Source organism: Puntigrus tetrazona, chromosome 18 (genome assembly GCF_018831695.1).
Source record: "Puntigrus tetrazona isolate hp1 chromosome 18, ASM1883169v1, whole genome shotgun sequence".
In the NCBI taxonomy this organism is placed as follows: domain Eukaryota; kingdom Metazoa; phylum Chordata; class Actinopteri; order Cypriniformes; family Cyprinidae; genus Puntigrus; species Puntigrus tetrazona.
This window is the reverse complement of record NC_056716.1, coordinates 15,138,009-15,153,805: the sequence shown is the minus strand read 5'-3', so window position 1 is coordinate 15,153,805 and position 15,797 is coordinate 15,138,009. Positions and strand designations below refer to the sequence as shown.

Sequence of the window (15,797 nt, the reverse complement as noted above, 5' to 3'; positions counted from 1 at the left end):
ATGTAAAGCGTTGAGTGTCTCGTGTTAGTTTCTCAGACATATTGTACATCATAGCGCAGTGCACTCACCTACAAGCGTGTGCTCACTTCGCAAAACATGATCCATGGCGCTGAAGGTTATGGCTGTTTCCTAACAGTAGGAAGCGTTTGCTCAGATTAGCGCAGTTCGTTTTAGCCCGGCTCTGTCTAAACATCGGTCGTGACCCCTCATCTATGAGCTTTAATGTAATGATAATGTGCGAGTCTGGGCCAGTCTGTGTTTAATGCTGTGAGGCTAATTGCCTGCTGAGGTTTTAATGAAACTCGCTCTCCTTTAAAGCCACAACAGCCTGCGTTATTAAACCTCCTAGCGGTCAAAGTACCAGCACATCTCGTTCGGATACAAACCTCCCGTCTGTGTGCATTAAATGTTTTGGCGTCCGCGGGCTGCTGAAGGCGACACGGCCGGTCACGATCAGGAAGCGAATCGTCAGTCGATGCATCTATTCTTCCAGTCGCGTTATTTAGCCAAGTGTCGAAGAGTAACAAAGCGCTCTATGCGGCTGCCTTTTTTGATGGATGGTGAAAGGGCCGGTCCTTTGCGGGACACCAGTCAGCTAGGGTAGCGCAGGAGGTCTCCTTTGTTTTAAATATCACAGCCTACTTCTGCCCGTTCTTTCGGCTGTAAATGAACAAAGAAGGCAGGCGCGGGAGAGGAGGATTAGACAGGGACGAGGAGGAACAGCAGCACCACGGACACAATCATCATGCATCTTTTTGGGCAGGTTAGGGGCCTCAGTGTAATCTGCATGTTTGTGAGAGACCACACACACACACACACACACCTCAGATGAACATTTCATTACTCTTTACGTTTGCTCAACGTCTCTAATACGGTTGCATTGTATCCTGCGGGAGAAATAAAAGAATAGCTTCACGAAACGATGTAAGGCTAGCTCAGATCATTTAGTTTTGGAGAGTTTTGTTAAAGATATTTGACTTCATATTGAAATCTCTTGGCTTTTGGTGTGTTGGCCAAATCTGAGCGCAGTTGTGACATTGCTAAAATCTCCTCGTGAGCGCTGAAGAGGCGAGAACCAAGCGTTGTATTATATAAGTAGTATGGCAAAAACAATTAGGAAAAATAAAAATATATATGGCCTATTTTGGTGTTTGGATCATGTTTGGAAGATCAAACTGGCCCAAATACTCATTTCTAGCAGAATCAGTCGTTTTATAAGATGTTTTGTTGGTGATGGGTGGGATGCCATGTGTCTAAACAGGATGTCTAGAAAAATGCAACCCAGTATATTTAATTGTACACATGTGGTGCTTTTGTATCCCTGTATTCCACCAAAACCATTTTGGGTGTCTGCTGCTATCAAGCTAATTTTTAGCTTCATCTGACCATAAATTTGTCTATGAATTTTCTTGAAACCTTGCTGAAACCACTTTTAAGGTTTTCCTGACCCCAGACACTCAACTCTGCTTTAATTCTCTTGGAAGTCTTTGGTCAATGATGCTGACACATGTCCACACTGCTCTGTCTTCTCTTAAAGCCCCCTTCATTAATTTGTGAAGCTCTCCAATCATCGTTTGCTGCACATCAGAAATATATTTTTCTCATTATGGCGATGATTAAGAATTTAGGCTTTGTTTTCCCCTATTTATATTTATAGAAAATAAGAAGCCATGGCTGGATAATTTCATGTTCATAATCATCAGGAGGCTTCAAATTGTGAATATGAATGGAATATACTTCAGAGAGATAATTTTTAGGAAGCAGCGATAAGTATGTCCAACATCTATTTAGAAAAACATTTTTTAATAATGTCTTCCCGCCCATTTAAACTTCTGTATTATTATTATAAGCGCACTCACATGCAGGAATATAAATATCATATAAACCAAGAAAAAAATGTCTAAAATCCGTTTGCTGTTTCTAAGAAAAGACTGAATATTGCTGACATGTATTTCTTTCTGAGTGATTGAAGATCTGTGGGGTTCAGGCAGTAATTAGTATATGTTTACAGTTAAGCTGATTATTATAGGCCCTCAGAATTGGATTGATGTGTTTAGATTGCATTAAGTACTTACTTCAGAGTCCTGCAACAGCATTTTAATCTCTCAGTCGATTTTTGTCCTGGATTCTTTTAAATAAGGACACGGAGCGAGTGGAACTGAAGTTATCCTACCTAGCAGCTATTTCTCAATGATAATAAATCCTGATGGAAAGAAAAAAAATATGCTGAACCATTGTCATAGGAAACCAAAAAGGACACATTTGAGAGATTTCTTGCACAGCTACATCTGAATGGATTCTCATTGCAGTAGCATTTTACATTTACCTACAGTAATAGCAATGTCCTTTCACACCGTCCTGTCTCCATTTTCTCATGGATGTCTTAAGGTGCGATGCTGATCAGATGCACAGTGCATTGAATCTGACCTTATAGCCTTTAAACATTCTTCAACACTGGTCATCAAATGGTCATTGATCAAGCTACATGTTTTAATTATGCAATGCATTATAAGGTATAAGTAAGGTAAGGTAAAGTAGTTTAGTAAAGTTTTTAGTAGTAGTAGTAGTAATATTTTACATTTGCTAATTGTGAATTAAAGCTTCTTTTTTAGTTCACAAAACTCCAGTGGTGTAATATAATGTGCATTTCAAGATGTTGATATCTTAAGAATTGAATATATTTTCTTTCCTTGATATTTTTATATCAAGTGTGGTACAAAATAACCCTACTCTATCACGATAAAAAGTCGGGTCATGAAGTAATCCAAAAATTGTCCAATTAGATGTGTAGTCTTAAGAGATTGCATTTTTATTCGTAATTTGTAATATACAAGACTGTAAATTGTAAGTAATCTACCCAGCATTGATCATCAGTATTTCTATCTCACATGGATGATTAATTCTAACTTTTATTGCATCCTTTAGCTGAAAAAAAATAGCGGCTTCAGTTCTTGTGTACTCTGTACTCTGAAGTCTTTCAGAGTACAGAGAAGTCTTTCTAAAGTATTCATACGGGTGATTATGTGCATTATGTATGTTTGCTCTTCCTTTGCCGGAGTAGAGTCTCCAGCTCAGTAGGGGTTAATTTTTACACACTGTGTCAAATACCCCACCCAGCAGCCTGTGTCCTCTCTGAAATATTAATGAATCCTGCTGATATTCAGAGACAGAGAGAGAGAGAGAGATGGATGCCAGGGTAAAGCGTTGACCACGATGACATTTCATCTTGGTCTAATTAGAAGCGCTTGAGATGTTCCCACTGTATTTTAACAACGTTTCGCACTCAATTTCATTTATGCTTTGCAACGAAATCAATTGATATCCATTTATACCATGCAAAATAAATCCATTTATTCTCACACTATCATAATGACACAACACGCCTACAGTATCACCTTGTCAGCGTGTTTCTGGGAATTAAACTCGACCACAGGCCATCCTAAGGAGGCGTCTGCGCGCATTTGTTCTCCTGCAATCCTGCTTGCGCTCGCTTTGATCGGGAGAAACTGTCCTGGTGCAACGTTTGGAAGTCTTTCCATTTATTTGTGCTTTTTCCGGGGCGAAAAAGTGCATATATGTGCCTCTGAAAACCAGTGCAAACTAAAGCGAGAGACTGCTTTAGTGCTCTTCTTAGTTAGTTGTCTGGATAATGGCTCTCTCTTGAGGGTTTCCGTGACTCTGTTTTCTGTGTGTAATGGAGAGAGGGGGCTTGCTTGCCTGAATGCATCACACTGCCGCTACCACCTCGCACTCAAGCACTTCTGTGTTTACTCCTGCCAGTCCGGCCCATTCGGGCCCAAAGCGAAGCTCAATGTTTCCCCCTGCCCGCAAGAAGCAAAACAATCCCTTGACGCCCAAGATCCTCGCTGATAAGCACGGGGGCCTGAACCTCTTTGATATTCAGGATGGCGTTGCGAGCAGTGAACAAAAATTGCATTTAGGTGCTTTTACATAAAAGTTATTAAAATGGAATGCTATGCACAAGCAATAAACAAAGAGCCGCGAATCAGATATTAGCATTCGTGATGCGAAAAGCCACGGCATAGAATAATAATTCATATTCCCGCAGCCATTTTTATCGCCACATATGAATTTCCGGGGCAGAGGCGGGTGTCAAATATCCTGACTTTCACACAGCAGAGGGCTATTAAAACCAGCCGGATCCGAAGAGGCGTCCTCCAACTCTTTCTTTGGTTTTGGCGTTCTTGCTCATTGCCTTTGGTGTGAAACTATAGCCGCATCCTCTCTTCCTCTCTCTTTTTGCTCCCGTTGCAGATCCTGCATATGTTATAGAAGGCAGAGGCAGCAGTTTTATATAACCCAGCATTAACACATCCACATAATGCGATAATATCTAGTAATCTTGCGTTCAAACATCAGCTTTGGTGAAATTAAATAAGCAGTTTCTCAGCTGCGATGCACTAGAAACATCATCTTTATCCAAGCATTAAAAGTCCCTGCATGCTTTAAAGATAGAGTTCATCCATAAAGAAAATTGAAATTGTATAGTCATTTACCTACCTTCATGATATTACAAACCCACATGACTTTACTTTTTCACAAAAAGGTGATATGTAGCAGGAGGTCTGAGGTGATGTTTTTTTTCATACAATGGGAGTGGATGGGAACAGGGGCTGTCAAGCTCAATAAGGAGGAAAAAGCTCCATAAAAGTTGTTCACAGGATTTGTGCACTGTATTCCAAGTCTTCTGAAGCCATAGCTTTGTGTGAGGAATTTAATAGAACCTGGATATTAGTCTTCATTGAGAATCTTGCCTTACAGCCATGGTCACCATTCACTTCTATTGTGTGGAAAAAAGAAGCTCTGGCATTTTACTTTAAATTAGTTTTCTGTTCAATGGAAGAAAGAGAGTCAATTTTCAAAGATATGAATATAGAAGCTTTTTTTCTCTTATCTATCTATCTATCTATCTATCTATTATCTATCTATCTATTATCTATCTATAATAAAAATAATATTCATAAGATAAACTTTATCTATATATATAAAGTTTTGAAATGGATATGTGTGTGCATGTGTATACATTTTAGTTTTTTGACAAGTATTTTTTCTTTTCATACATCCATACGTGAGGAAAATTTAATTTTGCAGGAAACTGTCTCTTTAAAAAATAGTCCAGCTAGAGGAACAGTTTCATGCATAATATTCCAGTCTGCAACCAGGGATGTGGGAAACGTAGCCACCATGTTGTTAGAAAATGTTAATGTGCTAATTTGATTAGGGAAATGTGCATAGGATGAATCACGAGTCCAGCTGGGCATTTGCAAATTTTTTTGATACACGCTACTAGGTATAACCTCACCACCGACTGCGATGTCTGCTCAGCTTTACCTTTCACTGATTGTGTCTTAATGTGTCCGACAATCTCTGCATGTTTAATAAAACACTCTCTTGAGCATGCATATGAGAGCGTGGGATACTTAGCGTGTGTGTGTGTTTGGGGAGGTTAAAGTGTGTCGAAAGACACTCGCGCGAGACAGAGGGAAGAGACTCAGCATGAGAGCTAACCCGTTTTCCTCTGTGCTCTGATTCCTGTAGGAGCGCACCCATGGAGCAACTGCTGCTGTGCCTGGCTCTGTTCTCCATGCCGTCCTCCGCCATGCTGTGCCCCCAAACGCTGCACCTGCCAGAACCTGCTGCCCTCGTACACACGTGCTGTGCGCCAAAACCGGCCTGCTCTTCGTGCGCCCGAACATCGATCGGCAGACCGCCGAGCTGCGACTGATGGACAACTTCATCACCACCCTACGCCACCAGGACTTACGCTAACATGAGCAGCCTCATACACCTCACGCTCTCACGCAACACCATCAGCCAGATCCGACCGTGCGCCTTCGCCGACCTGCAGGATCTACACGCCGCTGCACCTGGGCGCCAACCGCCTCACGGTGCTGGGCGACACGCACCTGCAGGGGCTGGTCAATCTGCGCCACCTCATCCTCGCCAACAACCAGCTTCACAGCATCTCCGACGGAGCCTTCCAAGATTTCCTCCGAAACCTCGAGGACCTTGACCTTTCTTACAACAACCTGGTGGACTTGCCGTGGACACCATAGCCATGCTAGCCAGCGTCAACACCCTCAGTTTGGACCACAACCTCTCATCGAGTTCGTCCCCGAAGGATATTTTCAAATCTTCATAAACTGGCTAGACTTGATATGACATCCAACAAGCTGAAGAAGATCCCCCCAGATCCTCTATTCCTACGAATCCCAGTGTACGCCAAAATGAAAGGGTCACCGCTTACCGCGTTGGTGCTCAGCTTCGGCGGGAACCCGTTGCATTGCAATTGCGAGCTGGTGTGGTTGCGCCGCCTGACGCGGAGGACGACCTGAGACGCGTGCGCCCCCGCGCGAGACTTGGCGCAAGTACTTCTGGACGATTCGCGAGGAAGAGTTCGTCTGCGAGCCGCCTATGATCACCAGGCACACTTCCAAGATGTTCGTCATGGAGGGTCAAGAGGTTAGTTTGAGATGCCGCTCTGTGGGTGACCCCGAGCCGACCGTCCACTGGGTCAGTCCGGACGGGAAGCTCATCGGAAACACCTCACGCACTGTGTGCTACGAGAACGGATCTTTGGATATCTTAACGGCTACGGTTAAAGACTCTGGCGTGTTCACTTGCATAGCCTCAAACGCAGCCGGCGAGGCTACTGCTCCTGTGGAATTAGTCGTTAACCCTTCGCCGCATTACGACCCCAAGTTGGAGCCGGAGCCGGGACCCTCAGACATGCCGACTTCTATAAAGTCCAACAGCAGTGGCAGTGGCGGCCATGCTCGAGGTGATCAGCGGGTCAGTGTCTCGGAAATAACCTCCAGCTCTGCAATGATCCGCTGGCCTCCGCAAAGCCACATCCCCGGAGTTCGCATGTACCAGATCCAGTACAACAGCTCCACCGACGACATCCTCATATACAGGTGAGTTTGAGATTTATCTCCAGATAAACACAGGTTGATGTTCATGTTGCTTTCACACTATGCACTGTTTAAAAGCAGCTTTATGGAAAATGCATGTTTTAAGGTTGCTGTATGTTATGGTATCTCTTTAGAACAGGGGACGCTATTTGTAGCTAGCCAGTGTTTCAGATAAATTCATTGGTTTCATTGGTAACTAAGTTTATTTGTTTATTTATTTTATTATTTTGATGGTTTTAGCTTTCTATAAGATCCTGGTTTGCACAGATTTTATTCTTGATTTGACTGTAGACTGTAATCACATTTGTTATTGATACTAGAAATCCATAAGGACATGAGCGGCATGTCAGAGCGCGTCAGTGCTAAATTGCTTTTATTTTAATCAATGAAGCTGTCTACACCGGAGGTTGACAGACGCCCCACTGGTATTTTTGATGAGCTTCTCCAGACATTTTATAATCCCCTTTCAATGACAATAAAATGGTTTTTACCAATATTAATGTGATTATTATTATTATTTTTAATCATAACCAGCTTATGGTTTTCTGCTCTCTGATCTACTAATTCAAATCAACTTTGCTTCTAATTCATTCCCAGTTGCAGTAAAACCGTCGTTATAGTAATGATAATTATTGTATAATTAAAAGCTAAAAATAGTTATTCGCCCATTTTACTTTGTCTGAAGTCGAGCATGGAGCTCACATCTGAATATGTGTTTGCTTTTTGAGCAAACACGTGTTGTGAAATCATTACAGTGCGACACGAAGTTTAATTATATCATTTAGAAGATGCTTATAGCGCTATTTAGTAGCAAAATACAGACTTCTTGAGGGTTGAAATCACCATGAAGTTCATCTGTGCAAAATCACAAACGCCCGATCAGTTGATTCCAAATCTTTGAACGCTTTGTAGTAGAAATCTCTGCAAGGTCTTCTTTCCTAATGCATTATTTGAGAGCGCACTGCGGATGGTCTATCCCCACAAATGGGTTTTGAATCTGGGTAATTCTGCATTAGATAAACAAATTGATTCTGTCTTTGTTCAAAGGCAAAGGCTGGCATCTGAGACTGGGGGTGTTAATGGCTTATGGCGGAATCCTATTCAGATAGGGGATGAAACATTGCAATTCCTCTGATGAATACAAATGGACCTCGATGATTGCCAGCCAACAAAGACACAATAATATCATGAATGCGCTATACGAAACACAAGCATGCGTTTTGTTTATTTTTTTTTTCCTTTTTCTGTGCTAATGAAAGGATCCTTCCCAAAAGGACCGGCTGTTTTAGGGTGCATGTCAGAAAAGCTCTTGAAGGATTTTCATTAGCGCACGGACAGATTGGCTTCCACGGTTTCGGCCTGATGCAATTCAAACCGAATTTCGCAAAGAAGAGCGGCGAGCCCAATACACATTGACACCCTTCAATAAATCACAGAGCTCGAGGTGCAACGAGGAAGACAATAATAACAGAATAACAATAGAAGCTGCGTGTCGAGTGCTTGCCCTCGTTTCAGATGCTCCTGACAGATTACAACCGAGGCGTATTTGCATTGATGTTGAAACACGTCTCGAATTCAAAACCCCGTCTTTTGCTTTGTGAAATATTGAGAGGACAAGCAAGTCTTCGCACGGGTGCCCTATATACCGTCAGTCGACGCCCCTTGCGAAGAAACGACTACATTAATGTTCCTTTTTAGCATTCAGACGTGGCCCCACCGCCCATGATTTCTCATTGAAGGGATCTGTAAGGATGTAATTAACTCTGCAATAATCCCTCTGGATAGATTAAGAGAGAAGAAAAGATACATACAGAAAGCAATTTGCTATTAATTATGGAAAAGGCAAGGGGAGTTCTCTAGTTTATAGAGCTGCAGAGTAATCTAAAGTCTTTCAGAATCAATTAAGAATGCATGCGTCAGACTCCCGCTTGAGTTGGAGATGGTGGCTGAGAAACTGAGACCAGGGCAAGGATATAGAGTGTAAACTTTGAGTCGAAAAGACAGGTTAAATTTGAAGTGATGTCTGGGTGAAAGAGCGCTGGAGGCACAGTGTGCCTGGTGCCAAATGAAGACCTGAATGAAGTGCTAGGTGTGATGTCAGACGGGGTACATTTATATCAGCATGTGTTCTCTTGGCAGGCGCTCTCTTAAAGAGATAGTTCGCCCAAAAGCGAAAATTGGCTGTTAATTTTTTCACCCTCGGGCACGTGCGAAATGTAGATGATTTTTTTTCTTCAATAGACTGGTAAAGACGTTTTTGGCAACGCTTTCTATAAAGCTTGCATTGTAAAGGTACTCGTAAGGCATTATAATCAATGCATAATGCATTATAAAAGCCTTATATTTACGTATTTGTGATTAAAACTAACAAGAGTTTGATTATTAATAACACAATGAACACCATATTTAATTTACTTTACAATATCAAATCTTGACATTGACATCTTGAGTTATTTATCAACAGCTGTCTAAAGGGTACCATCAAAATAACCTAACTGATGTTAAAAAAATAAAGAAAAAACAGTTAAAAGGAAATGCATTATATTACATTATATTGATGTGATATATGATCTTATGGCTGTTTGAAGAAAAAAAAAAAATAAAGTAACATCAGTAAAATGGAAATATATGAGACTTATAATGCATTATAACTATCAGAAATATAATTTACTCATAAATCATATTCATCTTGCGTTGTAAATGATCATACTCTTAAAAGCTATAACCACAAATAGCTGTGACATGTTAAAAATGGTTTTATCAATATTCCTGAGATGATACAAGTTATTTATTATGCATTTTGCATTCTTTACAATGCAATTCTAATGTATTATAAACACGGCCTTCGTAGAAAGTAGTACCAAGATATGCTTTAATGTCATTTCTGTTTGACTTATGTCATGTATTTAAATACATTAGTGAGTGAAATATATTACAAAATATATATTCAAATTAAATGTAATATCAAATAATAAAACAAAAAGAAAATATTTATTTTATGATTATTATTATTATTATTATTATTATTATTATTATTATTATTATTATTATTATTATTATTATTATTATTATTAAAATTAGAAAAATGCAATTATTAATTTATTTCAAAATAATTAATTTGATAATATTTTAAAGTCTACCTATTATCTGCAAATATAATTTCAGGAATTGTTCAGCCAAAATGTAAAATCATGTAATTATTTCTGTTATTCTGAACCTGTGAGATTGTCTTTCTTCTGTTGTAGACGAAAAAGGGTTGATAGGGACCAACAGTGTTGCTATTCCTCCAAATATCTTTCAACAGAAGAAAGAAACTCAAAAAAGGATTAGAAGACCACGAGGGTGAGAAAATAACCACAGTATATTATATTTGGGAGAATAAGACTAGATGTACTTTTTTTTACAGAAGTTAGGTCAAATTGGTTTGAATCACCATCATTTTTTGGTGCTCTGTTTCTTTAAGAAAGCTCTAGGTGCCCAGGGTTTCTGTTTGAGAATGTCACTGTCATCATCCTACCTCATCTTTCTCACGTTATCATCCTCTATCTCTCCTCGTTATTTGCATGTTTTCATCTTTAATTTAAGCCGCTTTTAAGTGGGTAATTAAGCAGCACTAGCTCCTTCAGAAGACAGTGAGATGACAGGGTTTCCGTGCCAAGTGACACATCTTCAGAAGAGCTCGAAGCCCCTTCTCTATTTACAGTGACAGCTCAGAGACACGGGTTCAGCCAGCCTGACCCTCGGCAGCTTAAAAGGACCAATGGATGCCAGAAGTGAGAGGAATTTTCTCAATATATATCCATCAAGTGGCGTGTGAGAGGATCCAGAAGAGCGGACTGGAGGGAGATCCCTGTATCTGCTCATTAGCACATGACACTGCAGCAGCTAGCAAACCCGCCGCTTATTAAAGCTCACTGACAGAGCTCTTAACAGCGCTTAGCAGCACAGCAAACACAACTCAACAATACAAAGAGTCACTGACACATTTACAGCAATGTTATTTTACTTACATTTTATTTAATACATTTATTTCATCCAAAAAGTGTATATGTGTGTGTGTGTTTGTGTGTGTGTGTGTGTGTGTGAATATATATATATATATATATATATATATATATATATATATATATATATATATATAATGCATTCATTTATATGTGTGTGTGTGTGTATAATGTTATTTTCATAATTTTAGATAATATATATAATGTTGTGGTTATTTATTTATTCATTTATAATGCGTTTAGGTAACACTTTACAATAAGGTTGATTAGTTAACATTACTTAACAGCATTAGTTATGCTATTATTTATTTATTAATGTATTTTTGTAATAAAAATATTTCATTTTTGTATTTTTGGTTAAATAATGCAATAAAATAAATGCATTTTATAATAATTTAGATGTCCTTATATAATAATTTAAATATAGTCACGTTACTAAATTTATATTGAATTTGAGAATTGATGATATTCTCATGATAGTTTTTGTTTTATTTTTATATATATATATATATATATATATATATATATATATATATATATTACATAACTGAGTCAAATAACTGTATTTAAATAATGTATTATTATTGTTATTATTATTATTATTACTGTAAATAAATGCTGTTATATATTTTAGAATAATTTAAAATGTCCTTATTATCTGCTGAAATAATAATACAGAGACTGAACTAAAGATTTGACACACTCTGGTTCTTGATTATAACACTCAAACATGGTCACACACACACACACACACACACACACACACACACACAGTATTTGCTAGCTCTGACATGTATTACGATCTCTCATAAATGCGCCGCCCCATCAAAAGAAAACACTGGAGCAATTCACTGCTGACAGTGTAAAGTAATTTCATGTGTGGCTGTTTGTCAATAACAATCACAAACAGCAGCGTGTTCCCCACAGTGTCTGAGCAGCTAGCAGTATGCACACTTACACTCACACACTCACACACCATTACCCTCGCAGTCAACCCGCGCTCGCCAGAGGAGCTCGGCCAATTACCCACGGGGTCAAATGCAAAAATATGCGGCCGTGCTCACGGTCACAAACACGCGAGCGCCGCCGGCGCCACCCGGGCACGACTCGGCCTTCATCTGCTCACCTCAGTGCGGCGCTCAATAATGCATCGCATCAGCAGACCTGCAGAAAACATGATACCGCTGCTCCCGCTTTACAGAGACATCCGGCAAGAATAACATCTGAGAACACTGTGTTAGATGCCATGGAGGCATTGCGTCTCATAAATAACTGTGAACAGAGTTAAATAATATTTGCAACTTACTGCAGATTTTAATGCATTATAAGATTAACTCAAGGAGCAATTCACGTTACCTGGTCTCACGGCATAAACGTACCCGGGTGCACTTACTAGCGAGACGTGAAATACGTACCCATAAGTACATATCGCTGCCGTCTCGATATTTTAGCAACGGTCCACAGATGTTTCAGTTGTGAACCGCTGCAATATCAACGTAATGAAAATGTGTCAGGGTTCACATATTGAACCCGTGTTTTAGCGCGTACGGTAACAGTGTTACAGAGGTATATATGACTGGAAGATGGAGTTTTAATAAAAAAGATAGCTGTCTATGCAGTAGAAAGGCATAATTAGTTATTGAAATTGGTTGTGCATGGCTAGAAATAAAAAAAAAAAACAGCTCTGTGGCAAAAAAGAAGCTGTAGTAAATTTTGCTCCCATAATGCACTGGGCTCGATCAGACTATCTGCAAGCAGTAATTTAGTGCAATTTAGTCCCTTTTGAGAGGGTGCCGTCCCAGTGAAAGCTTTTGTACCTTTTTTTTTTCCAGAGAGTGCACTTACACCACTGTAACTACACAAAGAGAGCATTTAGTGGAAAATTTGCAAACACACCCTTTTATCCATCAAGTATATTTTATAGTGCATTATGCTGTAGATGCGATGTTCAAATAAAATATTTTCCAAATATTTTAATCTTTGAACAAGCTGCACAGGTGCTTGCTTTTGGAAATAAACGCTACATTTCAATAAAATCAGAGCGACTTAAAATATTTAAATCGCCTGCATTATTAAGCAAAAACTAGCGGCAGTCTGGTCACTTGGGTTTTGTTTTCAAACAGTCGGGTCACCGAGCAATCACTTTCCCGTTGGCTATGCAGGTACGTTTTTAACATGAAATGTTATTTTTTATTTATATGCAGTATAATACATTAGGCCCTTTATTTATAATGCACTAAATAAAATAAGTGAAAATTTAAATCCGTGCATGAATGATTTATACACATTTTCTTTAGTATGGAGTTTGACACGAATCTTAAACATCAGGAAATGGAATAATTTAATAGTTTACTCACAATAGCATATTTTTATATTTGCATGGCACTTTCTGTTTGGTGAAGGTTAACGTCACCAAAGGTTAAAGCTAAAATAAAACTACAATCATATAAAAAAAATATTTTTTATACTTTTTCTTTTTGGCTGCTGCACCGGCGTTCAATCATCTGTGAAGTCTCTGATGAACACAGATGAAGTCTCCTAAAACTGTAGCACTTTCTTGCCGTGTCCTGTCCAGAGAAAGGTCAGGAGTGAACCCAGCAGAGAGCTTCTTCTGCAGATGGCACGGGGCACATGTTACGCTTAAATCTGCTCCGAAGCGCGTCTCCCTTCGGACAGCACGGGAGATATCCTAAACTCTGTGTGTTCGTGACAACCATCTGCCCTGAGTTTAAACTAAAGCTTGCACAACATGTGTCCACTAGACTTACGTTTATAGACAGTATGAAGCTTATAGACTATAGGCATCAACTTGCTTTACAGTAAAAACAGTAATACTGTAAAATAGTGCTTTCATTGAAAGATCTCTTTTCAGTCACCTTACCTTAAGTCTATTATTCTCAACAAGGCTTAAAGATTTGTGTTTTCTAAGCACCTTTATTTTGAAGAGTGTAACATAGTAGTACTTTTAGTAGAACAGTACTTTTACATCGAAATCTTTTTGTTCTTACAGTATTGCTGGTTTTACCGTATTTTTACTCTCTGTCTCTCTCTCTGTCTCTCTCTCTCTCTCTCTCTCTCTCTCTCTCTCTCTCTCTCTCTCTCTCTCTCTCTCTCTCTCTCTCTCTCTCTCTCTCTCTCTCTCTCTCTCTCTCTCTCTCTCTCTCTCTCTCTCTCTCTCTCTCTCTCTCTCTCTCTCTCTCTCTCTCTCTCTCTCTCTCTCTCTCTCTCTCTCTCTCTCTCTCTCTCTCTCTCTCTCTCTCTCTCTCTCTCTCTCTCTCTCTCTCTCTCTCTCTCTCTCTCTCTCTCTCTCTCTCTCTCTCTCTCTCTCTCATTCTCTGTCTCTCTCTCTCTCTCTCTCTCTGTCTCTGTCTCTGTCTCTCTCTCTCTCTCTCTCTCTCTCTCTCTCTCTCTCTCTCTCTGTCTCTCTCTCTCTCTCTCTCTCTCTCTCTCTCTCTCTCTCTCTCTCTCTCTCTCTCTCTCTCTCTCAGAATGATCCCCGCCTCTCATAAGCTGTTCTTACTGAGCGACCTGGCCTCGTCTCGAGACTACGAGCTCTGTGTCCTGGCCGTTTACGACGACGGCATCACGTCTCTGACCGCGACGCGGCTGGTGGGCTGCGTCTCCTTCTCCACGGAGCGTGAGTTTCGTCACTGCCGCTCCATCCACGACCAATTCCTCGGCGGCACCATGATCATCATCATCGGCGGCATCATTGTGGCGTCGGTCCTCGTCTTCATCTTCATCCTGCTGATGAAGTACAAGCTTCACAGCCAGCACTACAAGCAGAAGGCGGCTCGCGTCAGTAACGTCTGTTCTCAGACCAACGGTGGCCAGCAGGGGGCGGCATCGGCCCCTCCGCCGCGCTCGTCCTCGGGGGCCTCCAGCAAGCCTTCCGTCCCGCTCGGGCTGGACAGGCAAGAAGGGTCCCATGGCCTGGAGGGGGGCTACGGAGCACTGAAAGGCACCACGGTAGTGGACTTGAACCCGGAGTACGGGAAATCGTTCAAAGAGGACGACTCCATATCGCAATAACAAAGGGTTCGATCCCGCCTCCCTTCCCATTCTCTCCACACCTCAACCCATTCTGTTTCTTTTCTGTTGCCGGGCCCTGCGGCCTTACAGAGGGTTTCTCCTGTCCGAGGTGAGGATGCTTTTCATCTGTTTAAAGAGCTAGTTCACAATTAAATGTAAATTCTATCATTAATTAGTCTCCCGCATGTCGTCCAAACCCGTAGCACCTTAGTTTGTCACAAATTAATCCTTGTGCATCAATAAAAAAAAGTTGCACACAGATCCATAGTGGACAAAAAATGTTTTTTGGTTTCTTTTAAAAGAAGACTGTACTGTATAGCTGCATTATTCATCCAATTGGCTCTTTAATATGCAGAAGCATAAAAGAGGAATAATGTATTTGTTGAAAGGCCAAAACCTGAAAAAATGGCACCATCTAGTAAAAAAAAAAAAATTGTATAAAGTTTTAAAGCCTTGCCAATAGAATGAAAGCCTATTAAGATTTTTTTGTTTGTTTATTTAATTTTTAATTTTTTTTTTACATTTGCAAGTAAAAATTGGTTTTAATGAGTTTCAATTGTTACATTTTTGTCCTAAAGGTCCTGAGAGGAATAGATTTATTAAGGGAAATGGGGAGAAATAGTAAAATTTCAATAAAAATACAGTAACAAAAATTTCAGCTGGCAATACTTACAAATCTTACAATATCCAAAAGGTTGCACAAGATATTTTTGATGAAATCGAGAGCTCTCAGACCCTTCATAGACAAACGTAGGCCTTACAGGTTTGGAACAACACAAGAGTAAGTAATTAATGACAGAATATCTGATTTTTGGGGAAACTATCA

General features: G+C 40.1%; 1 protein-coding gene across 1 annotated transcript; it reads left to right on the top strand.

The window, feature by feature from the left end:
- Positions 1 to 5,565: 5,565 nt before the first annotated feature.
- On the top strand, positions 5,566 to 15,059 carry si:cabz01090165.1 (uncharacterized protein LOC100333421 homolog). The gene is given in 10 exon segments (XM_043216865.1): positions 5,566 to 5,629; positions 5,631 to 5,672; positions 5,674 to 5,781; positions 5,783 to 5,881; positions 5,883 to 6,066; positions 6,069 to 6,118; positions 6,121 to 6,142; positions 6,145 to 6,385; positions 6,387 to 6,938; positions 14,428 to 15,059. Coding segments are annotated over 10 exon segments (1,902 nt in total). The 5' UTR covers positions 5,566 to 5,569; the 3' UTR covers positions 14,972 to 15,059.
- The last annotated feature ends 738 nt before the right edge of the window (positions 15,060 to 15,797 follow it).